The sequence below is a fragment of the Corvus kubaryi genome, unplaced genomic scaffold (assembly GCF_017639235.1).
Source record: "Corvus kubaryi isolate FWS band 111438036 unplaced genomic scaffold, C.kubaryi_AGA036_p1.0 37385, whole genome shotgun sequence".
NCBI classification, from domain to species: Eukaryota; Metazoa; Chordata; class Aves; order Passeriformes; family Corvidae; genus Corvus; species Corvus kubaryi.
In genome coordinates this window covers 13,749,746-13,772,842 of record NW_024581127.1, presented here as the reverse complement: position 1 = coordinate 13,772,842, position 23,097 = coordinate 13,749,746, and the positions used below count along the sequence as shown (strand labels likewise).

The 23,097-nt window shown below is 40.1% G+C and overlaps 2 protein-coding genes across 2 annotated transcripts; both read left to right on the top strand.

Moving 5' to 3' along the window:
* Positions 1 to 106: 106 nt before the first annotated feature.
* On the top strand, positions 107 to 16,071 carry MTERF3 (mitochondrial transcription termination factor 3). Its single transcript, XM_042035885.1, has 8 exons — positions 107 to 188; positions 606 to 954; positions 3,142 to 3,294; positions 4,256 to 4,445; positions 7,451 to 7,598; positions 8,839 to 8,910; positions 11,663 to 11,824; positions 14,128 to 16,071. Exons 2-8 carry the CDS (start codon positions 627 to 629, stop codon positions 14,320 to 14,322), a joined length of 1,248 nt encoding a protein of 415 aa, XP_041891819.1. The 5' UTR covers positions 107 to 188; positions 606 to 626; the 3' UTR covers positions 14,323 to 16,071.
* A 731-nt stretch (positions 16,072 to 16,802) lies between these two features.
* On the top strand, positions 16,803 to 22,587 carry LOC121668271 (cytochrome b-c1 complex subunit 7). Its single transcript, XM_042035886.1, has 4 exons — positions 16,803 to 16,903; positions 18,062 to 18,133; positions 19,852 to 20,018; positions 21,212 to 22,587. The coding sequence occupies exons 1-4, from the start codon at positions 16,810 to 16,812 to the stop codon at positions 21,287 to 21,289; spliced, it is 411 nt and encodes a 136-aa protein (XP_041891820.1). The 5' UTR covers positions 16,803 to 16,809; the 3' UTR covers positions 21,290 to 22,587.
* The last annotated feature ends 510 nt before the right edge of the window (positions 22,588 to 23,097 follow it).

The following is a 23,097-nucleotide window of genomic DNA, read 5'->3' as shown; positions in this document are numbered from 1 at the left end:
CTCGCCCTGCCGCGCCCACGCGGCTAGGGAGGGAGCAACGGAGCGCGGGAGGGGGGAGGCGGGGCCGCACAACAACAGCAGGCAGAGAAGGACGCTGCGGCCTGCTCCCCCCTCGTTTCCTCCCGAGTGGTCTCGCCCGGGCTGGGCAGGCAGCGGGGCGCGCACGTGGGCCGGGCCGCGCGGCGCAGGTGAGGTGATGGCGGCTCCCGCTGGGCCCGGGCCGGTCCCGGGCACTGCCCCTTCTCCCGCAGGCTGCGCGCAGCTGCTGCCGGCGTGGGGAGGGCGGCGAGCGCGGCCCAACCCAGCCTTCCCGCCCTGTGGCGAGTGTGCGGTGACGCGGCTTTACGCGGAGGGCCCCGTCCCCCCGGGAGGGTTTAGGTCCTGGCTGGGCTTCCCCCGTGCTCCCAAGGGAACGGCTGTTGTGCAGGGCGGCGGGCGGTGGCCTTCAGACCCGGCTCCTCCGTTTGTCGCCCGTTCAAACCCTTGAGGCAGCTACCTGTGCTTTGTAGTGAGGAATTGCTGTAACGACCAGGGGATTCACGCTGCCGACTCTACGGCGAGGCAGGCAGCGCCTGTGTCACTGCGCACTCCTTTTCTCCCAGCAGGATGCTGTGCTGAGGTGCAGGATGGCTGTGTGGGCTCGGCAGGTCTCCCGCTGGTGCTGCCTGCTGAACTCGGCCCGTGCTGTTGAGTTTACTCGGAGGCTCAGGAGTCGCGGCTGCACCGCACAGGCCTGCCGTGAGCTTGCCTCGCTGGCTGTGCTGCCCGCTGGAAACGAGGATGTTCTGTGGAGACTGCAGGCATGCAGGCACGTTTCTGTAGGAAGCTGTTCCCCGCCCGACAGCGCCAGGGATGGATCCTTCTCTTCTCCCGAAAGTAACTTGCCTTCAGTACAGCTGGAACAAGGAAAAGCAGAAACATTACCTGATCTGAATGCAAAAGCACTGGACGAAGGTAAGAGGCTTTAAGGGATACCATTTCTCCCGAATCTTCAAATTATGTTTTTAGTATGCTGCGGTTTAACCCCATCTGGGTTGTCCTTTTTTGGCCTGCTTGCCTAGAATATGTATCTGGAGTTCCTGACTTTCACTTCTTATTAGCTTCGTAGTTAATTCAGATTTTTATGGTCAATGGAGCATGCAAAGAATACATTTAAAGTGATATAAACTGTATAACGTTTTGGGTAAAAATGTAGGTCTGGAGCTGCCGTTTGAAGGACTTTTCATAACCCTACCTGCATCAGCTCAGCGTTTGCCTTTTCCTCACAGATGTACTGGTACAAACAAAGGGGTTTTTGGTTTGGGGTTTTTAGGGTGTTTGGTTTTGGTTTTTTCATTTGAGCGAGGCTGGGAGATTCCACGCCTCAAGCAGCTCACACAACACAGCCGTTTGAGTGATCAAGGATGAACAACAGGAGGCAGCAGTGTAAAGCCTCCTTGAGCACTGCCCTGATGAGAAATGCTCGTCCAACTGTCTTCTGAGGAAAGGAGACGAAAGGAGATAAACACAACGTTGCCTTGGTGTTGTTGCCCTGAGGAAATTTACTCACTTTTTTTCCTACTTCTATCTAAATGAGGATTATAACATTTCCATTCTTTCAAATTACTTTGGGTATGCTGAGGAAACTTGCTCTGAATTACTAAGCAGCCTTGTATGTTCAGATTCTGCTTTGAGCCCAGCCAACTTGGATTGTACAGAGCTTATTTTTGGGCTGTTTCAATGCTGCAGTGGAGACCTGTCTGTGTAGCTGGTTCTGAAACAGTTCTGGTCCAGAATGATGGGTCAGCCAGCTTGTGTGTGGCTGCATCTGTGGTGCAGTTTATCCACATGCCAGATTTTTATCTGCCAGCAGACTGACTGGAGAATGTGTGTGTGTGTGTGTGTAGTGTTTTGCCCAGTTGACAGTCTATATAATGGAATAAACACAATTGATAACTTTTGAGGGTTTTGGTAACTTGAAGTATGGTTCCCAATAGGAAGTATAAAGACCTTAAAGTGGCAATAAAAGACATGCATGCTTGTGGAATTGACTATATTGTATATTGGTTCAATCCTCAATAAGTTGAAAGAAAACACTTGATATTCCTATAGATTCCTAGGAAGTTCCTGTCTAATGTGTAAACGTTGCTGAAAACATTTTATTGTGCTTTTGTTTCTGAGGCTGTGAGAAAAAGAAGTGACAAGACTTTCAACAGCTATCGAGCTAGTCTGTGCAACTCTTCCTGGAACATTAGGCACATCCTAATTACTTTGGAATCTGCATGAGTAGAGTTCTGGTGTGCCTTTGTTTTCTTGACATGCAAGAGTGTTACCCTGGTCTCTAGGAAGCCATTATACAAAGGTACAAGGCACAGAAAATCCCCTTCCTGAGGAGTTTATAATCAGGGCATCTGATCAGTAATCAAAGTGATGATTGAGGTGGATGCTAGCAGCCAGCCTGCAAATGGTAATTTTAATCTTACTGCTGTGAGCTCCCATCAATGGAAAAATAGATCTGTTTAGAGAATTTTTTTTTTAAAAGACACTGAGTTCTGTCACTTGGAACACTTAAGGGGAAACAAGCATAATAATGTTTGCTTTGAAACCTTAGTGAGTAGGAAATTGTTCCTTTTGCTATTAGAGATAGTGGCAGTCAGCTGCCTTTCTGTAATGGATAAGACACGATAGTTTGGCTGGAGTTGGCTATGAAAGTTAAAATAGCTGCATTTCAGGCATCAGATTCAGGAAAGCCACAAAGTAGTGGGCTTGTCAGGTTATGAAAAATAATCTTTGCAGTAGCCTTTTATCTGGCTATGATCAAGCAAGAGTGCACTTGTGAAGACATGAAAGACCTTTTGCAGAAGGTGATGTGATCTGTTGTCTGCAGTAGTCTAGGCAGCAGGATGAAGGCAGGCTTGCTGGGTACTACTCTCAGATTTGGCCATATGAGTAAAAGTTGATGGGCAGTGACCAGGAGATGGAACAGAGACAAAAACTGGGAGTAGAGTCTGTGTTTTTATGTTTTCAAATAATAGGTTGGCTGTTTATCACATGTACAGCGTTCCTGCATTTTGAAAAGGATTTTAAGAGATCTGTGTAGCATTTGGTGGGAGCAACTTTCTTTCACAAAAAGCATTTGGGTCTTCTATATTTGTTTCTTAGACTGGGATGACATCCCACCTTCATCTGCTTTGGAAGTGATTTCCGAGGAAGAAGCTGTACAGATCATTGCAGAACCTCTTCTCCCCATTCAGTCTTCCACGCTCCGAGATTATGTTGATCACTCAGAAACCCTTGAGAAACTTGTCCACCTAGGTATGTGTGATTTTGTTTGTGTGGTCTGCCTATGACAGGAGCTTTGGAGATCTTTTGTGCTTTGCTCTTACTGGTTACCTTGTAAACTTGAAAATGGCAACAGTGACCAATAGCAAAAAGCAACAGGATGTTATCCAGGGTAGACGGACAAAGAGAGGGGACTGTGTCACTAGCAATGCCATACTACTGGGAAACAAAGCACCTTTGTGCTGTGGGTGATAGAAGGAGGCATCTCCCACAGCTTCAGGAGGTGGGGAGGACTGTGTAACTTAATTGGTCTTTCTTCTTTTGGGCTGGTTAAGGATGCTTTAATTGGCTGCAAAAGAATTTGCAGCTCTCCATCCTTGGAAGGAAGGAAAGAGAATGGTTGCTATGCATAATCTTAGGAGTGAGGCACAGCACACTGGAGAGGCAAGAGGGAAGGGATTGAAGAGAACCTTACTTCTCATCAAAAAATACTTGGACTACAGAGATACCTGAGTTCAAGGTTGTTGACCACCTTCTTGCCCAAATGTGCAAGGAATACTAGAAAAAGGTTGGAGAAATTATTATTTGAGAGGGGGAATCTGTCCTCACGTAGTAACAAATTGCTGTGTGTGTCAGTATACAAAGTCACTTCACTGCAAAATTGTCCCCTTCCCTTTTGTAACAGATTGGGAAATTTCATGCACACAAACTTCTGTGCAACAAGAGCAGGTCTCTAAATGTGGCACGTGCAGGATTCACTGCAAATGTCTTCCTTCAAAAAATAAACTCAGCAAAAGCTTCTAAAATGACTGCTTATTTTATCTGGGGTCTTTCCACAATAAACAAGGTGTTGTGGCCTTGCTGTGTTGAGCAATAAAAGTATGCAAAATCAGTGCAAAAAATTGAGTAGTCCTATAAATTCCAACATGCCTTTGTGAAACATTTACAGAAAGCAGGGTCTGTGTTTAATTAAAACAATTTCTGTTTGTTGTAGGGGTTGACTTATCCCAAGTGGAGAAACGTCAAAAGGCAGGTCAGCTCTTACTGACCTTGGACTTTGAAAAAGATGTAAAAAAAATACTTCTGTTTCTTAAGGATGTGGGTGTAGAAGACAATCAGCTGGGACCTTTCCTGACCAAAAATCCATATATCCTTGCTGAAGACCTGGAATCTTTAGAAACCAGGTGAGCCTTTTAAGTAGCAGCAGGGTGTTAAGCCCCTTGGCTTGAAGATCTGGTTTCCCAGTTGGCTTAACCTTGTCTGAAGGAACCTGTGCTGCCTCTGTTCTTACTCAATCTCTGGCTCCGTGTTCTTGTGCCTCCCCATCTGCTGGCACTAACATGTGGTGGTATCATAAGTCAGCACCTTCATCCACCTGAAAACTGCCTATCAACAAATTTTACTGCTCATCCCTGTCTCTCTGCCACAGGGGAAGCAGTTTGCCATCTTAGGCCACTTGCTTTACTCATGTCAGCTTTCATTCCAAAATGTCATCCCTGAGGCTTTACATAAATTTGTAGAACAATATTAAACTCTTCAGTCACAATTTGAAATCATGAATTCTGCAATAAAAGAAGCAGACCAGATCTCTTCTGTGTTGACATCTAATAGCAGCAGGAGGTTTTGGTGATGTTTTTTTCCTGCTGTCCAGCTGAAACTGAACACAGCACTACAATGAACTAATGTGTGTGTCTGTGTTCATTCACACTTGTATGGCCCTAAACTGTTCTTCAGTCCTTAAAATTAACTTTTATTTATAATATTACTCCAAATTCAATGTTTTTTTTCAGAACAACTCGTGTATATGTACATGCCTTTCTTAATGAACTCAAAACTTCCCAGTATTCAAAAATCCCAGAGAAGAAAATCTGTTGTCTTGGCTCTTGCAGGTAGTAGCATTTCTGTCTGAAACAGAAGTCTGGAAGTACAGATATTTAGAAACAGGCACATGAGTAGACTCTTGTATAACGTAGACCTGACTTCTTTCCCCTCTGTTCTTCTAACCTCCTGTTCAGTAAGTGGCCTTTCAGAAACAATATAAAAAAAACCCCAAAAAACCCTGTGTCATTTTCCAGCAGTAGTTTTGAGTCTAGATATCAGAGCATATAGCTTATGCTCTTCTGAAGAGAGGTGGTTTTTTGTGGTTTTTTTGTGATAAATATCCTAACTCTTCCATGAAGTCATATTTTATTTTCAGTGACACTCCTGTGGTGGTGGCTGGTTAGTGAAGTAGGGGCTAAACAGAGCAATCTGATTCTTGCTAATTTTCTGCAGTATGATTCTTCAGTAAGTTTGCCACTGGTGAATGCTTTCCTGCAAGCTTTAAAATAAGTGTGCTGTAAAGGCTGTGAAGTGAGTGTGTCTCAAATAGCTGTCTTTTGAAAGCTGAGTATCACCTTTGCATAAACAGTTCGGTGCAAATGGATGTGGTATTGGTTACATCACTCTGGAATGTTTTATTGCTATGGATTCCATGTTGCCAGGAAACAAAACACAAATTTCAATAGGTTTGGCATTTTACTTCAGATAAACACTGTAAAAGTCAAAACATTCCATAATTCCTAACAATTTTGACAGTTGCAAATCAGTGTCTGTACTGCAGCTGCACCAGATGCTTTGTTTTACACTGGTGTTAATGATGACTTAAAACTGTTAACATGCTACATAGAACTGCTGATCCCTGTAATAGAACGAGGGCTAACCTTGGTGCCAGCACTCACGCATGTATCTCAAACTTTGGCCACGTTGGATAGTTGTGTTTCTTTAACATACTAGTTTCTCGAGTCAGGTTGTTACAATCTTGCCATCCCTCTTTTAGGTTTCTTGCCTTTCCAGGAAGAAATGCTTCAGGAATGAATTTTAATGACTTGTTAACAGAAAGCGAGTGGAGTCGGGACAGACTAAAGATTTTATTTTTAATCTGTTCATTTAGCTGTTTCTGGGATGCTTGGAAGCTGTGCCAGTTCCATTGTCATTGTCTGGAGCCTAGGCTGCTACCTTCTGTGGTGGGGTGCCTGCTCAGTTAGGAATTGGTCCTCTAGAGCTTGGTCTTATATCTTCCGTCTGGAAGTTTTTGGCTTGTGATAGCTTCATTTTTGAGCATTTGTGGAAAGAGGGAAGTTGTAGTGACTGGAAGGTAATTTTATTTTTTTTCTCTCCACAAGACATGGTTTAACAGAGAGCCCATTTTTTGCTGAATATCTGCTTCTGCAGAATTTTCTGCAATCCATTTAGTATTTTAATTACTACCAGATAAAACCAATTCTTGTATGCTCTAAGTTGATCTGACTGGAAATATTTCTCATATTGCAATTACTCTTGTATATAACCAGATGAAACCTCTCCAAATTGTACTTTAGTTTTTTATGTGGTGGTATGTGGCTAAATTGTGTCTCTTTGTGTGCTGTATTTCCCCTCTTCATTCCTTTTTTTCTGGAGCTATGATAATCATCTACTACAAGTAGTACTTGGTATAGGATTTCACTTTCACTGAATTCAACAAAGTTTGGAAAAAGTTTTGACTTGGAAAGAAAAAAAGAAAGAAAGCAAACTCTGCTAAACTTCAAAACTTTAGTCAACTCCTTTTGCTTTCTGATGACCAGATGTTTGTTACTCACTCATTAGACCAGTGACTGAAAGTATGGATCTATTACAGCAAACGTAACTTCAGCTGATGAAGAAATGTATTTTTCAACAATATCTCTACACATAGCATCATTGTATGATTATTGCTACTCCAAGGCAAAACAGGGATGTATGAGGTATAGTACTCCGTTCTTTCAGCAGTAGAAATGGAATTCATTAAAATAGCAAAATGCTGTATATATTTTCTTGTCCATACCCTATGGTGATCTATTAATGTGTTTGCAATCTAGGAGACAGGCTGGTAGTTAAATGTAGGTTAACACAGTTATCTGCTTAAGTACAGCTGGAAGGAATTAAAATCTGTCTTCAGTATTGACATTCTGCTCTGAGGTTTATTTTTCTTCTAATTAATTGGAAGGGAGGGTATTTTGCTTTTACGATAACTGCAGATTTCACTCTAATTATTTTTGGCAGGGTTGCATGTTAATGCTAGAACATCTGTCCGTTTATAAGATATCACTGAGGAATTTAAGCAAGTACTGAATAAATGGAGGCAATAAAATTTTCATCACAGGATTTTATTTTGTTTTTGTTCTCTTTCTAGAGTGGCTTACCTAAAATCAAAAAAATTTGGTAAGTCAGAAATTGCTCAGATGGTCTCAAGAGCTCCATATTTGCTGTTGTTTTCAGTGGAAAGACTGGATAACAGACTGGGTTTCTTCAAAAATGAACTTGGTCTCAGTGCAAAAAAGGTAAAGACTGAAGTGTTTAGGTATTTTTTTAGTGACAGTTGTAAGGTCTTGGAATATGAATAACTCCAAGTGTTTGGACGTTATCAACAAACACGGTGTTACAATCAGTAATGTCACCAGAGGGTTACAGGAGGGTAACATGGTTTTAACTGTCTGTGGAAGTGATATGGACACCTAACATTCAAAGGACCTGAAGTACAGTTTCTGAAGATGACCTGCTACAGGTTAGTGTCAAATAAGCATGTGTATGTCCAGTTTTATTATTTGAGGTGGTTCAGAGGACTGAATTAAATTACTGAAGCAGCAAGCAGCTTTTTTAACTTCTGGAAAATTATTTGGTGCTCTTCATCTCTTTAAGATACTGTAACATACTTAACTCATTATTTAAAAAATACTCTAATCTGTGAATATTATATCAAGATAAATGCCAAATTATATGCTCAGCTCACCAAGAGTGACCTCTGGGTTTGCTCATGAGTGCATACCACATTAAGTGCTCAGCAGGTATTCAGCACCTTGCTTTGGGATCTTCAGGGGAGGTAGTAGCTGCACTTGCCTGGAGTGAGTGGGCGGTGTTAGTTGTGTCCTGAAGTAGGTGGGGATTGCAATGAAGGTAAAATTCCAAGTGGAATCTGGGGTTCTTCTATTGGCTTCTATTAGCTGAGCAGCCATAGCTGTTACAGTGCCTGTTGCTGGCCTTTCCATGTTTGAGGTAAAAGAACTCCCCAGAAAAGGGTTTAGTCACTACCTTGTACTCAGGGTGGATTACAAGCAATCAGACACCTTAGGGAATGCGGAGTAATTTCCTGTAGTGCTGCTAAACTATGGCCTAACCAGATCCTGAAGTTAGCTCCACTGCCACTGGAAAACCCTTTTATAGCCTCTATTGTGTAGTGTGTTGTTTATTTTTTCTAAAAAGATGGGAAGAAACAACTTGAGGGCTGAGAGAAAATGGGCACTTGAGCATACTTTCTCCTTTTGATGCATGCTTTTACTCCCTCTTCCTGTCTGCTTTACAACAATTTTATTATTTTTGTTTTCCAAAACACATTTGAGTAATATTTTGCATCTTAATATACTGCTGCTTCATGCAAATTCATCTTTGGTGTACACATAAAATAAAATACATCCCTCTTCCAGCTGCAAAAAAAAGTTTATATAGGATCTTTCTTTCACAGATAAATTTACAAACAAGCTTTCAGTAATACTCTTTTGTTTATGTGTTTTTTTCTGATTGTAGACAAAGGATCTGGTAATTCGTCTTCCAAGGCTACTGACTGGCAAATTGGAGCCTGTAAAAGAAAATCTTCAGGTGAGCTTAGGAATAGATATTAGAAGTGTATTGTATACCCATATGGTTTAAGAGTTGTCAGAAGATAAAATTCCTGGAGGGGATCGTGCACAGAAAGAATTTAATGAAATTATTTTAGTGGTGATATAAAATAACTGAAGATTTTGTTAAACAATTTATTTTCCTCTATAGTGTGCAAGCTTACCCAATACATGGAGCATTATCTTACTCTGTCTTCTACTGTGACGTAGTGCCTTCCTGCCAAAAGTTGCTATATGATGACATAAATTGTTACCCATTTTTTAATGAGTAGAAAAATACTCAGTCTTTTTTTCTCCCCCTTAATTATTATGGTCTTTTTCAAGGATTGTTCGTAAGTATTTAGGAGCAAGAAATGTGCAGTTGATTCTTCTCCTGGCAGGTAACTAGTCTGCCAAAATGTGCATTTGACACCTATTGTCTGATAGCAGATGGTCGTTATTAACAACTGTTGGGTAAATAACTTCAAACCCATGGGGACTCCTTTCCCTTTTGAAAATGTAACCATGTATTGGTTTAATTACTGTGCTGTAAAGCCATTGAGGCCAAACAGCATGATGTAGTGTAACAATTTGTGAAATTCCATTATCCTATAACAAATAACTATGAATCAAAATGTAAAATTTTCAGACAGACTCTCTGCTCTGAAACTATTAAACACTAGAAATCTTGCAATCTGAAATGTGTGTGTGGTAAGGGAGGAGACTGGAAAGTAGCAGACTGTTCTAATTAATAGTGCTTTCTATTTAACACACAGTGTTTCCAAAGGCTAGGGTTCCATTATTAAAATTAATGTGTTTTTAAGATCCTCAGTTCTATGTGACTATCTTGTTTACTTACCAAGAAATACGCAGTGTAGCACCTCTATTTTTAAAATGTGTGAGAGAGGAAGGATTTTTAGGTCCTCACTGTTGGAATCTACTATTTCTTAAAAGCTCAAGCCTTTCAAGGGGTTGGATTCAGAATCTGTGTTCAGACCTGTATGTCCTAAACTGGTGATGGGAGGGACAGTACTTGGAAAGTGAAATCGTGTACCAACAGCTCAGAAATGATGAGGTTGTATCCCTCATTCTGAATGGACTGTTATTTAGAAACAAGTGCCGTAGCTGGTAACGCTTGTCATAAGATACCAGTCGTGGACTAAATGTGCTGAAGGATGGCTTAGTCCATCCTCTGAGGGTTTTATCAAGCACAATTACAGATTCACTGACAGGGTAGAACCTGAAAGCTTGCATTTCTACTGCTTATTGTGGGAATAATACATACTTTGTTGAGTATTGCTGAGGCTTACACAGTAAGGATATTAGCATGTGTCGCCTAGAGAGTTATTGAATATTAAATATGATTGCTGTCAAACTGAGTGCAGTCAAAGCAACTTACACTTGAGCTCACCGATCATGTCAAGAGGGAGCTGTTTCACATCACAGAGTAGAAGATAAAAGCTCAAGATTCTTGCAACAATTACCTCTACTGTGGGCCCAGCTTTACATCTGCTGTGATTTAACACAGGGGTTTTAACTCCGGTTGTGTACCTTGATGCAGGAAGTTACCCCTGCCAACTCAGGTCCATGGAAGATACCACTCGTGGGCAAACACTTATTTTCATACTTGAATGCTGTCTTAGTTGATTGGTATTTTGTGTGGTGCACAAATATTTATAAAGCAGAAAAGTTAAAACCAGGAGTTAAAAGACCTGATTATAGTTGCCTCTAGAAACATTTCCCTGTAAGTCCTAAGGTAAATTTGAAACCCAGATTGTAAGCCCTTCCCTTTGACTTTTACAAGCAGTTTTGGAAAAGAGCTGCAGTCCTGGCACATCAAACTGGGCAAACAAAAACACTACCTTCTTGCCATTCGAAGTGCCTTAGTTTGATATGAAAGTCTGGTTATGTTAACTGGCAAGCACACCCACTTCATAACTGAAAACAAGCTGCTTGTAAGTGTCACTGGAGGATAGAAGAAATGACTGAGTTAACAGATACTCTTGTATGCTGAATTCTTTCTCAACAACTCAATGAATTGCTTGCCATTCTGCACTTTGGGAGGAGTGCTCATGAATTTATTGAAAAAATGTGTTTTGTTTTCCTTTTGGGAAATCATAATTGAAGTCAAAGCAGTCTCTGAAAAAGACATCTTACTTTAGACATTAATGAACTGTAGAATAAATTGAATACACCACATATTCTACACATCTCTTTTAGGTTCAGCAGTCTTAAGTTGAAGACTATAGAAATTACACTCCCTATTATAAAAATGTAACTTGGATACGTTAGCAAAAGAGGCAGCACATTAGCAAAAGTAGGCGCTAGCTATTTGATTGTTGTGTTTTACAGAGCTCAACAGCTTCATAAGAAGAAAGTCTCTTGACAGCTTGGTATTGAAAATTATAAAGGACTCCTAGGAGAGAATTTTTATGCTTGTAACTGCCATACATATGGAGACGCATTTTTTTTCTTCATATCTCAGACAAGCTGAAAAATACATAACATTCACAGCAGTCATCTTTATTTTGGGGATATTCTATAAACAAATTACCCTTTAATCCAGAATGATAAATAATTTGCATTGTCTGACTTGAGAAGAACTGGACTGGCAGATATTACTGTGCTTTGCCTTCTTGTTGCTGTTTGACAAAGGGTAGAAGAATTTTGCATTAGTTTATTTCAGTGGTGCATTAAAATAAGCTAAGTTTCCTGTAGCTGACTTATGAAGACAAAATTGTGCTCTTTTTCAGGTTTGTCAAATTGAACTTGGTTTTCAACGTAATGAAATTCAACAGATTGTGTATAAAACTCCCAAGATTTTAACTGCAAGTAAAAAGAGACTCAAACAGACATTTGACTACTTACACAACATAATGGGTATTCCCCACCACATGCTTACTCGCTTTCCTCAGGTGAGCTGTTAATCTGGGAATAAACTGTAGGTGCTCTTGTCACAGCCGCTTCACTAATGTGCTGAAGGTGGAGCTTTGCTGTATGCAGGACATATGTGAATTCTTCAACTAGCCTGTGGCTTTTACTCTAATTGGGATAATTTTTATTAGCAATCCAGAAACCATTGAAGATTTCAGTGTGGAAGAGCTGCTTTTTTTCCCATAGCGTATGTGACATCACTACCCCCACTCTTGTGAATTTTTATGTTTTCAACAGAAGTAGTCATGCTCATCTCTTCTGTATTCATGCAAGAGAGATTACTGCCTACTTAGAGGTTTGCCTGTCGTGAAATCCTGCCTAAGAGACACAAGAGAAGACAGATTATGCAGATCTGTTCATTAGATAACATATATATATATATATATACACACACACACATATTAACATTTCTTTTAGGTCCGTCTACTTAAAAAATAAGCTTTAGAGATTTTAGGATCTGAAAATACAGTGTAAAGGTAAGAGAAGTTCTGTCCATTAGGCAGTCAGATTCTCATTGGTCTTCTTATTGCTGCAGTAATTGCTAAAATACCACAGGATTGAAAATAGATTAGTTCCCTGATTACTATTTTGGGGTCTTTTTTCTACCTCCTCATTACTGTTACTTCCTCACAAATTAAAATCTGAAAGTGTTAGTCACTTCATTCAATGCTGACATGCAGTTGCACTATCTTCTTACCAGGTAAAAATGAAAGCACAAATTACAGCTTCTGAACAGCAGTAATTTTCTTTCTAAAGCAAGTCCAATAGACGATCTAAGCGGCTAGAAAGCCAAAATTGTATGGGGGAATAAAACTGTTCCTCAGGCTTTTGATTATCTTGCTATTTAATATATCTTTAGTTAACAAGGATGCTTCCTCCAATGCTCACCTGTGTCACTTTGCCCTCCTTGATCTGTAAGTGGCCACAAATTTTGCTCACTTCCTTCTCGGTTGTCTTATTGTTGGCTTTGTGTTGGTTCACCTCATTATTTTTCTTCCCTTTGTTTGGAAGGGTAAGTGGAGAATTTCCTCTCTTCCTTGTTCTTGGCACATTCACTCCCTCTCTTTCCTGTTCTTCCCTTTCATCCTCAAAAACTGTGAGTTCCAGGATACAGGTAGTGCATGTCAGTCTGTATATGGTTGGGCCTCTAACTTGTGCATTCACAAATGCGTATTTGTCTCCATATGTACTTGCTTCTATCCTGAATGACAGTAATGTTGAAAATAGGAAGTATACAGGATATTTTTTTGGGTCAAATTCTCTCTGATGTTACAGCTGCTCTTGTAACCATTCTTTCTGTCAGCTATCTCCATAAATGGTGGTTAAGTGTTGTTTGTTTGGGGTTTTTTTTGTTCTCCTGTCTTCTGACTCCCTCTTAAAATTCAAGGAAGGCATAGGAGGATCAGTAGTTTTGTTTTTCCCTCCTTTTTCAAATTGGTTTGCATCCTTATGGAATTCTTCTTTCATCAATGTAGTCTCTTCTTTTAGTAAAATCTCTGCTTGCTCTGTATAACATTCCCATTTGCACCATTATCTCCTCTATAGCATCTCTCTCTATTCTGTTGTACTGCTCAGAAATGAACTTAGATCTTTGCTTTTATGACTTAGCTGTGCATCTCGTCTTCCGCACTTCCCTCTCTTTTTAGATGTTCTGCTGATTTCTTTGTGTTTCCCCTACTATTGTTCTCATTTTTGACTGTCTAGATTTTTTTTTTTTTGTGGCAGGTATCTTCAAAGGTAGGCATTGCTGTGCAGCAGAAGACAAAGGGTTGTTTTGAACCACCACACTGTGCCTTTTTGGCTGTGTTATCATGACAGGAGTCACAGCCACTCACCTCTGCCCTTGCCACTGTGCTATTTTGTTGTTTGTCTTATGCCATGTGGTCACCTCTTCATGCCGTCCTTGTAACAATGCTCATTTGAATCTGATGCTACAGGGAAATGTTCCCTGTTTCTGAATATCTCCACTTTCTTGGCTTTGATTACACAAAAGTAATATAGTTGTTCTGTAGAAACAACTCTCAAGCACAGTAGGTTTTTGTGTCACTCCCTGTTTTCTGTTGTGTGTGTATGTCAGCATATCGTATTGAAGTATTTTTTGAGAGTTTAGATAACTTATATATAAATGTAACCTACCTGGTGTTTGACATAAATTAAAGGAAAATAAGTGTATTATTTGTTTTCTTCCTAGATCTTCAGTTTGTCTAAAAAAGGCTCTTATTTTCAATGCCTCAGAGTCTGAAATTTAGACAACCTAAAAACTTCTTCCCTTTTTTCTTCTTAGGTTTTCAACTCAAAGCTATTACGGATCAGAGAGAGGCATATGTTTCTTGCATTCTTGGGAAGGGCCCAGTATGACCCAGCACAACCCAGCTACATCTCTCTGGATCAGCTAGTATCCTTGCCTGATGAGGTGTTTTGTACAGAGATGGCCAAAGCTTCTATGCAGGACTTTGAAAAGTTCTTAAAAACACTTTAATTTTTTACATGTGTTACTAATTATAGAATTAAGTTAGGAAATAAACATACTTTATAAAACTACTTCCCTTTAAGGTCTCTTAAGTTTTTAATTACTGGTTTAAGAAGTGTGTAGGATTTAAAGGCTCACAGTAATACTGATAGTAACTTAAAAACATATTTCAGAAGGATTGAGTGAATATGTTGATTGCTACTAATGCAAGCCTTGTAATTAATCTCTAACTTAATTCAGAGTGGATGATGCAGCATGCTAACTGAAAGGTACATTCGAATGGATTCTTCTTTTTTACTTTTGATAATGGCAGAATTTTGGGAGATTGGAAAACTGGCTAGTGATTTATTCCCTGTCTTGCCCTCTGTTGTCTTCTTTCACCCTCTTCCCCAAAAGTTAGGATAGCAAGATACTGGGGTAGTGAGGTAGTGTTGTGTTTACCTGCTTGAGGTAATAATGTTATATTTTCCTTGTAAGGTAGAAAGAATCACACCATCACATGTGTGAAGCTCCTCATACAGAAAGGAACTCTTTCAATAGGTTACAAAGGTGTTTCCTTGTGAAGCTGGCTGCCGAAATTAGTATCCTAAAAGCTGGTTAGCAATGTAAAAAAAAAAAAAAAAGAAAACCAGCAAACTAAATTTAGGCAAATTATAGAAAGAAAATAAAACTGTTAGTGTCCCTGAAATCTAGAAGGACATTATTTTAGTTACTTTTCCCCTTGTTCAGTTTTTTCCCCCACATACCAATGAGATTTGTGTGGCTTTAATATGCAAGTAAAGATATGAAAAGAGGCTGTAGTATATATTAAGGTGATAGAGTTAATCTGTTGTAAAAGCTGAAGTAAATGCTGACATTGGGCATCATGGGAGTATTAAAAATACTTAATCTTATCATTAAACAAAGCACTTTAATACCGAATTATCAAATGCTTCCCACTGTATGTGGGAAAAATTAAAAAGCTGCCTAAATCCACACACAAACTGTCTGATATTGTTTAGAAGTTTCCATTCCTTCAGTAAAAACAGTTCAGGAAACTGAAATGCAGATGTTTTAATTTGGATTGAAGTTTATTTAATGAAAAATCTCTACATTTTAAAACTTCATTGTTGAAGCTAAAACTAGCAATTTTTATGCACACAGCAGAATAAAATTCAAAAGGTTAAATTCTACTAATAGGTGGGAAATAAAGTAAGGTTAAAGAGATTTAAAGAATGAGAATAGTAGTGATCTCTGGATTATGACTTTGGATAAATTCTTATTGATCCAAATTAAGAATTTGAAAAAGAAGTGCTTGAAACACATTGAAAAACCACATTCATTGTCTGCAATATATATCTGAGATGCTCTCTTTTGTCTTTTTTCTCATGTTTCCTATTCCATTGGCCTGGGATGATTGTTTGAAATCCTCTATTAAATAGACTGTTCTTGGTGGAGATACATAACAAATTTCATGGTGGCTGAAATGTGATGGCTAAGCACTTTCCCCCATTTCCTTCTGTTAAATAAAAGTATCCAAGCCCAATATGCTTATTTGGATTTTTGATTGTATGAAATGCTAATAAGAAACTGTAATCTTCAAACAATCTTGTAAAAAATAATGTTTATAGTAAAAATGTTAATAGGAAGTATGTGGGTTCATGTTTGAGTTAACTTTTGCAGATTTGCTCCACTAGCCTTATTACTATGTATTACCATGTCATAAACCATTGTAATAGAAATTATATTGCAAAGTGTGTATATTTTGAATGTCTCAAACATTGAGCTTTAAATTCCTTTAATATTTTTAAACGTAGAAATGATTGCTGCCACAGTTAAACCAATTTCTTTGAAAAGTTAAATGCACAAGCTTCTGCCACAATAGCTTCCCAGAACCACGATGAAGAGTGGAAGCAAAGCATTTAATGGGAGTGCTAAAAAGGAAGGGGAGAGAGGAAAGAAGAACTTTTTGTGGACCATGCCAAAAACTTTTGTAGCTTTACAATTAAAAAAAAAAAAAAAATCTTGAGCAGAAAGGTTTGGCGTGGAATTCTCCCCCCGTCCCCTCCCTTACTAAAGGGGGCTCTTCTCGGCCAGGGCTAGAGCCGCCTGCAGCTGAGCGCCTGAACTCAGCCCCTTAGGCTCGCTGGGTGCAGTAGGGCACCGCCCGCGCCCTGGGCTGCAGCCGGGGCCCTGCTCTTTGCTCTCCGGACTGGCACTGCCCGCTGCGTTGCCTACCCCTTATTTCTGGGCTACCTCCACCTCCGCATTTTGGCTTTTTTCAAAACGCAGTGGTCCCTTCCTTAAGGAATGGCGGGGCAGAGGCAGCGATCTGTACCTCAGAACGCAGAGCCGCTCAGCTGGCGGCTGCGATACCTGAGCAGAAATAGGTTTCCGCTTCTTGGCGTGACCCATTGGTGCTTTGTTTATTGTGCTTTACAAAGCTAAATTTTATTGTGTTACTACTTTGTAGCTGTCACCTCTAGCCGCTACCCCCTCGCCACGGCGCATGCGCGGATGCCGGGGCAGCATTGGCAGCCCCGCTCCGCCCCGCGCGTTACCCAGGAGGCCGCGCGCCGCGCCGAGGTCAAGATGGCGGCGAGGGCGTCTGGTGAGGCGGCGGGGGCGCTGGGGGTGCGCAGCGGGGCTGAGCCCGACCCCGACCCCGACCTGCCTGCGGCGCTGGGCTCGCCCCGGCCCGCGCCGGGCAGCGAGGCGGGCCGTGACGGGGAGAGGGGGAGCCGGGGAGCCCGTGTGCACCGTGTGCCCTTGACGGGGACAGCGACTGCCGCTGCCACAGTCGCTGGGCGAGTCTCCTCGCCGGCCCTTCTGTGGCAGCGGAGGGAGCCTGGCTCCGATACTTGAGTTTTCTGAGTGCAGAGAGTGCTCGGGAGCACTAGAGGAACCCGTGGCCTGCTCATGAGGGGCCTCGGGGATCGCTGTCCTGCGCGGACACCGACTCCGCGCACAGTTGGTCTAAGGTGATTCCTTGTCTGGCCCTAAAGGACGAAGGAGTAACTAACTGGCCTGCTGAGGTAGTGCTCTAATGACGTACTGGTATCACACGGAGCACTGGGGCTTTTGGAGGGTGTTGTGCCGTTCGTGGGCTTCTAGACCCCTTGTGGAGGTACTCGATTATGTGTAAAAGCACCTCTGCCATCCCAAACTACATTTAAGGAAAGATTAACGTGTATATGTGGTGTGGAGGTTTTATTTTTTGTTTGGCTGGGGGGTTTTTTTTGAGGTTTCAGTGTTGGTTTCGTGGTTGACTTTGGCAGCTCCTTGAAAAAGGAATAGCATTCAAGTATCTGGAGAGGAGAGCAGAAGGTTAGCAGTATAATAACCAGTGGCCTTGAAGTCACATTAACCCATAGCGAAAGTCAGGGAGGTTAGATAAATTATTTGAAAAGCCTGATGGTTTTATGTAGACAGTATGGGTTTGGCTCATGTAAGTGTTATGGAGCCTAAAAGTTTTGTTGCTATCTTTGACGAGGAATTGGTAGCATTTTTCTAAGTCTTAAAGCAGCCCAATATTCAAATTTAGTGAAATGGGTCAAATTCTTGCATGTAATGAGTGTCCTTCGACCTATTTAGTGTCACTTACGGGAGACTGAGAAGTAGAGGCCAAGTCATATATGATCAAATTCAAACTTGATGCAGTGTTACATTAATACATGTGAAAGAGGCCATCAACTGTTTGCATACTGCCATAGTAACATGTAAATGTTGAATTTTACCTTGCTGTGCAACTGATGATGGTCGCATTCAGTTGCAGGAGGTGGTCGCATGCTAGACAGGCTTCGCAAGTGGTATTACAATGCAGCTGGGTTCAACAAACTTGGTAAGTGTTTCATTGAGTTTTAAAAGCTGTGCATGTAACAGTTCTCAAACTAGTTATGGTTTATAACTGCCATATGTTTGTGCAGGTTGACGTGTTTTTGATCAAAATTAGTTACAACTTCTGTAGGGAAGAAAGTTGGCAAGAGCTTCAGTTATTGTGATTTAAACCTTTTCTGTTATTTCGGTGTTTGTTCATGTTCCAGCGAACTGACTTACAACAGCTACGGTCAAGCTGGGGTAGTTGAAAAAACTTTCACAAAGCAGTCCTGAAAGCTCGATTATTTGCATTTCCCCACCAAGTCGCTTTCACTGGCCAGTGTCTTCTAACCCAAAGAAGCTGGGGGGGTTCCCACTGATAGTAGTCAGCCTATCTGCAGTCCTTACGTAAAGTATCCAAAGGGCAAATAAGATTAAAGTTAGTTTTGCCCTTTGTGTCACCATAACTTCAGCTGGCATGGCTCTGGCCTGCACAGTGGTGGAATAGGTGTCAAAACAGGGCTTCCTTAAGGAGAAGAGGCTGCCTTAACAGTATTTTCTTCAGTTTATTCAGAGCTGTCACCAAGTTTGTTTCAACCATCTAGATTGAATGGATGACAAGAATGGAGTATTCTTGGATGACAAGAATCTGAATATTCAGATGCTGCAATTTATTGCTCACCACAATACAAGCAAATCTTTTAAAGGAAGTTAACATTCCTGCCCTGGGGGCGTTAGAAAAAATTACAAGAAAACTGTAGATGAGGAACCTTAGATCCTTCCTCCAAAGATGGAGTGATTAATTCCTCTTTGATAATGCCTGTCTGCTGAAATTCTTACTTCTGCTGCTTTTCTGGAAATGCAAGTAAAAAAATTAGAGAAGCACCAAATTTAATACAGTGATTAAACTAGCAGCAGTGCTCCCTGTGCCTTTGAAATAAATTACAAAGCTGAATTTCAGAACACATGACTCAAAAGAAATTTTTGTTTTATTGAGACAGTACTGCCAAATCGGTCACATGAGATGAAAACCTTTAACCACAAGTCAGTAGGTATGTTGTAGTAATCTGCATCATCTTGGAATGCTACAGAAGTAGTATTTTGTCCTGTTTGTTAATACTGAACCTTACAGAAAAGTTGGTTGAGTTTCAAGAATCCTTTGTTCCACAGAAGGTGTGGGAGTGTTCTTGGTTTTGAGAAGACTGGGTGCTTCTCCCTGATTTAACTTCTGATTTGCAACTCACACACCAACACAGAGCTCCAGGTTTCCATAGCTTCATATGGTCAGCAGAGATTTGGTTATCATGAACAGGGGAGTTTAGAGAATAATTCTTCAGTACTGAAAGAGTCTCATCTGTGGCTGACTGATTCTAATGGATTCAAAAACCCTTAACATGGACAGTCATCGTAAATAGAGATATAAAATTAGATGCACATAAGTTCACCCCTTAGATCCAGAGAATGTTTTGTTCTGTATACGTATAGTCTCACGAAACACATTGATTTAAGTACCCATTTTCCTTATTCCTCTTTAACAAAAGGACTAAAAAAAGTAAATAGAGTATGTGAAAGTCAGCATTTAGGATTGCATGTTTTCTGTGAGCAATTAGTGGCTATCGTGGATTGGTTTTGTTTTTCTTCATAATTTTTCATTGAAAGTATTTTGCCCATGGTACTTGAGTCAATGCTAAATCTTAGGGAAGAACATTTATTCAGTGATACTGTAAATTCTTCTTGGTACAGGGTTAATGCGAGATGATACATTGAATGAAGATGATGATGTAAAAGAAGCATTGAAGAGACTTCCAGAACATCTTTACAATGAAAGAGTATTTCGCATAAAGCGAGCGCTAGACTTAAGCTTGAAACATCAGATCCTTCCAAAAGACCAGTGGGTGAAGTATGAAGAGGTACGTGCACGGAGTGTTTCCAAGGTGCAGGTCTTAAATGGCACTGCTGTGGTTGGCGATTGGGCTTTTCATTCCCTGAGGAGATACATGCTTACATGTCCTTCATAGTGAGTAAATGAGTCAGTATCTCATGGAATACCTCTGGAAAACACTGCCGATTGCAGTTTAAAAATCTGTTTTTCAGTACAAATTACTGAATTTTTCTCAAGATGACAGAAGCTTAAGCTGCAGCTCAGAATCACAGCATATTTGCATTTAGGCAAAATATTTCTTCTATCAGATAAAGAAATACAGTGTAAATAGCTTTGGGATTCTTACAAAAGGTCTCCTGCTTTTCTGATTAATTTCTTGATCTTATAGAAAATCTTGAGCCAAAGTTTTTATTCATGAAGGTGCCAGGGAAGAATAATTTGAAGGGAAATCTTGCATTAAAATAAGTGTCATCTTGTAATTTAAAAAATAAACTACACTTTCCTTATCAGATGTAACTACGTTTTATTTTTTGGTTGTGAATTGATTCACAGACTTTGCATCACTGTCCACCTCAGCTTTCTCCAGACTATCAGGCAGAGAGGAATTTTTTTGTTAAACTTTTGACTATAGGAGAGTATAAAGGTATTAATGCATCTCTGAATAAGCAGAGGCTGTTTCTTGTGGTCTCATGGGTCATATTTAGGTAACTGCTGCATTGAATAACTGGTTGCCTATTTCCTCAAGCAGCAGTTTGGTTTGTGTTAAACATGGTCAGGGTGTTCTATCAAATACAAGTTTACAGTGCTGGTTAGAAGCTCAAAACGAGAATATCTGGAGTATTATTGTTGGGCTTTGAACTATTCAAAGTGGCTATTGTACATTACTGTAGTTGGACTTTGAACTAATTAAAGTGGATCTTGCACATTTGGTTTTCTGCCAAAAGAACACTGTTTTAAAGGTATAGCTGGAAGCATCGCTTTGCCTGTTAATGTTAATGAGGCATTAGGAATTAGTGGTTACTGCAGTAGAGAACTTGTCACTGCAGACTTGGCAGATAAAAAGTTCACCTTTTCAGGGTAAGTAAGGCTGGATTTCCTTTTTTTTTTTCTTGATAGGTTGGTGTTTAGTCAAACCTGGGGAGGAATGAGAAACAAATAGTCTGTAGGAATGACTTGAGATGTTTCTGGACCTTGCTTTAAGTATATTCTCTTCTTTTTCAGGATCACCATTATCTTGAACCATACCTAAAAGAAGTAATCCGTGAAAGACATGAAAGGGAAGCATGGAACAAGAAGTAACTATTGAACTACTTCATGCAAATATCCGTGTATTTCTGATATTTTTAAACATTTGGTTGTATAAGTCCATAGGGAGGCAATTGTGAGGCTGAGGAATACTGTTTCAGCTTGTTCATTGAGTCTGATCATCCAACTAAAATAAACATGTCAAACTATAAAAATCTTGGAAGAGTTCTTTCTAAATGTTAACAAGCTAATGTTCGGATCTCTCCTGTGAGCATATACATTACACATTAGTGGTATGCAGTCTTCATTCCAGCTTTTGATTCTTACTCTTTTCATCATACAGCTGTTTTCTGCAGTAGAAGAGTTAGGTAAGAAACGTTCAAGGCTGTTGGTGCTAGTTGCTCTCATAAACTAAAAAGGATTTGGTATTCATTCGTCACTTGTCACTGTGGACAACAATACTGAACCAGTGTTTGATGTTACAATGGTATTGTGAGACAGCAGAATGTAATGTTCTGTGCACCCAAGCAGATATGTATTGTAAAAATGGAAAATAAAGATGATTCCTTAATCATAAAATAGGAAATGTTTCATTAACTTTTTATACCATATACATTGTTAAGCCTTAAAAACTCTTTTCCTGTAAACTGTAATGACTGTCTCACTTCAGCTTTTTGAGACTTTTTATTCTTGAAAAGAGTAAGAGTGATACTCTGATGTGCTTTAAACAACATAGCACTTAACACAGTTGACTTCTCATGTATTTTTCTTCATCACCTAAAGCATGCTCAAGTTATTAGTGATCGGTATCCAGAAAATACTGGCCCTTACTGGATGAAGACCTGGAGTTTAGTCTTCCGTAGTTTAATGGTAGTGTTAATTTGAGACAGATACTGATGTTAGACATGAAATTCAAAGCCTGTCATATAACCTTCTGTACAAAGTACACAATCTTGCATGATGGCCTCAAGGTTTGCTTTTTTCCTTTTGTTATGCATGCTTGTCTGCCAAATGCAATACTCGGTTTACCAAAAGAAAAAGGAGCAAACCGCATCTGCAGTTTTGAGTTGGTATGACCAGATAAATAAAATACTGGATTAGAAGCTTTTGGCTTTGCTCATCACTCTGTTGCTAACCTTCACCTGCTTGCCAAAGTCCCTTACATCTGTAGGATGGATGCAGTGATCCTTGGGTGAAATACCTCAAAACTTGACAGCCTGATGTGGCAAAACAAAATTCTGCAAAAATATCTGCACTGCCAATATTCCTTTAAAGTCTCTGTGGAGATTGTATTAAGAATTTGAGGTTTCTTTTTTTTTTTCCTGTAATAAAAATCTAATGATTGAATCATACATAATTTGATGTATTTTTGGGAACTTTACTTTTTTCTTCCAAGAGACAAATAGGGCATGAAGTTTCACACTTCTCTTTATGGAATTATTAGAATATAGTTTTCTAATGAAATTAGAAGTATTTCATTATCCGATAGAATTATATTAGAAGACTTAATTATATAGTGAAAATAGTACTTGAAAAGCATAGCTGGTCAAATTTCTACAAAAGCTAGAATTCTGTGGAAAGACTGTGTCTGCTTACTTGAACACAGGTTTGAATAAAGAAAAACAGTCTCTCAAAAATTACTCGGTGTAGACAAAAGGGCTTTGTTGGCATTCGGCACTTAAAAATAGGCTGACCTTTGAGTGAAGTGCAAAGCAGCCATGCCCCAATTGGCCTAAAGCATCTGAAATCACTGACCCTCTTACTCTCGGATGTAACATATTCAAAGAGGCAGAGGTGAGTAGTAGAAGTTAATAGAAAAGTCTTTCTGAGTGATCTTTATAGCAGTTCAAGGGGAAGAGGAG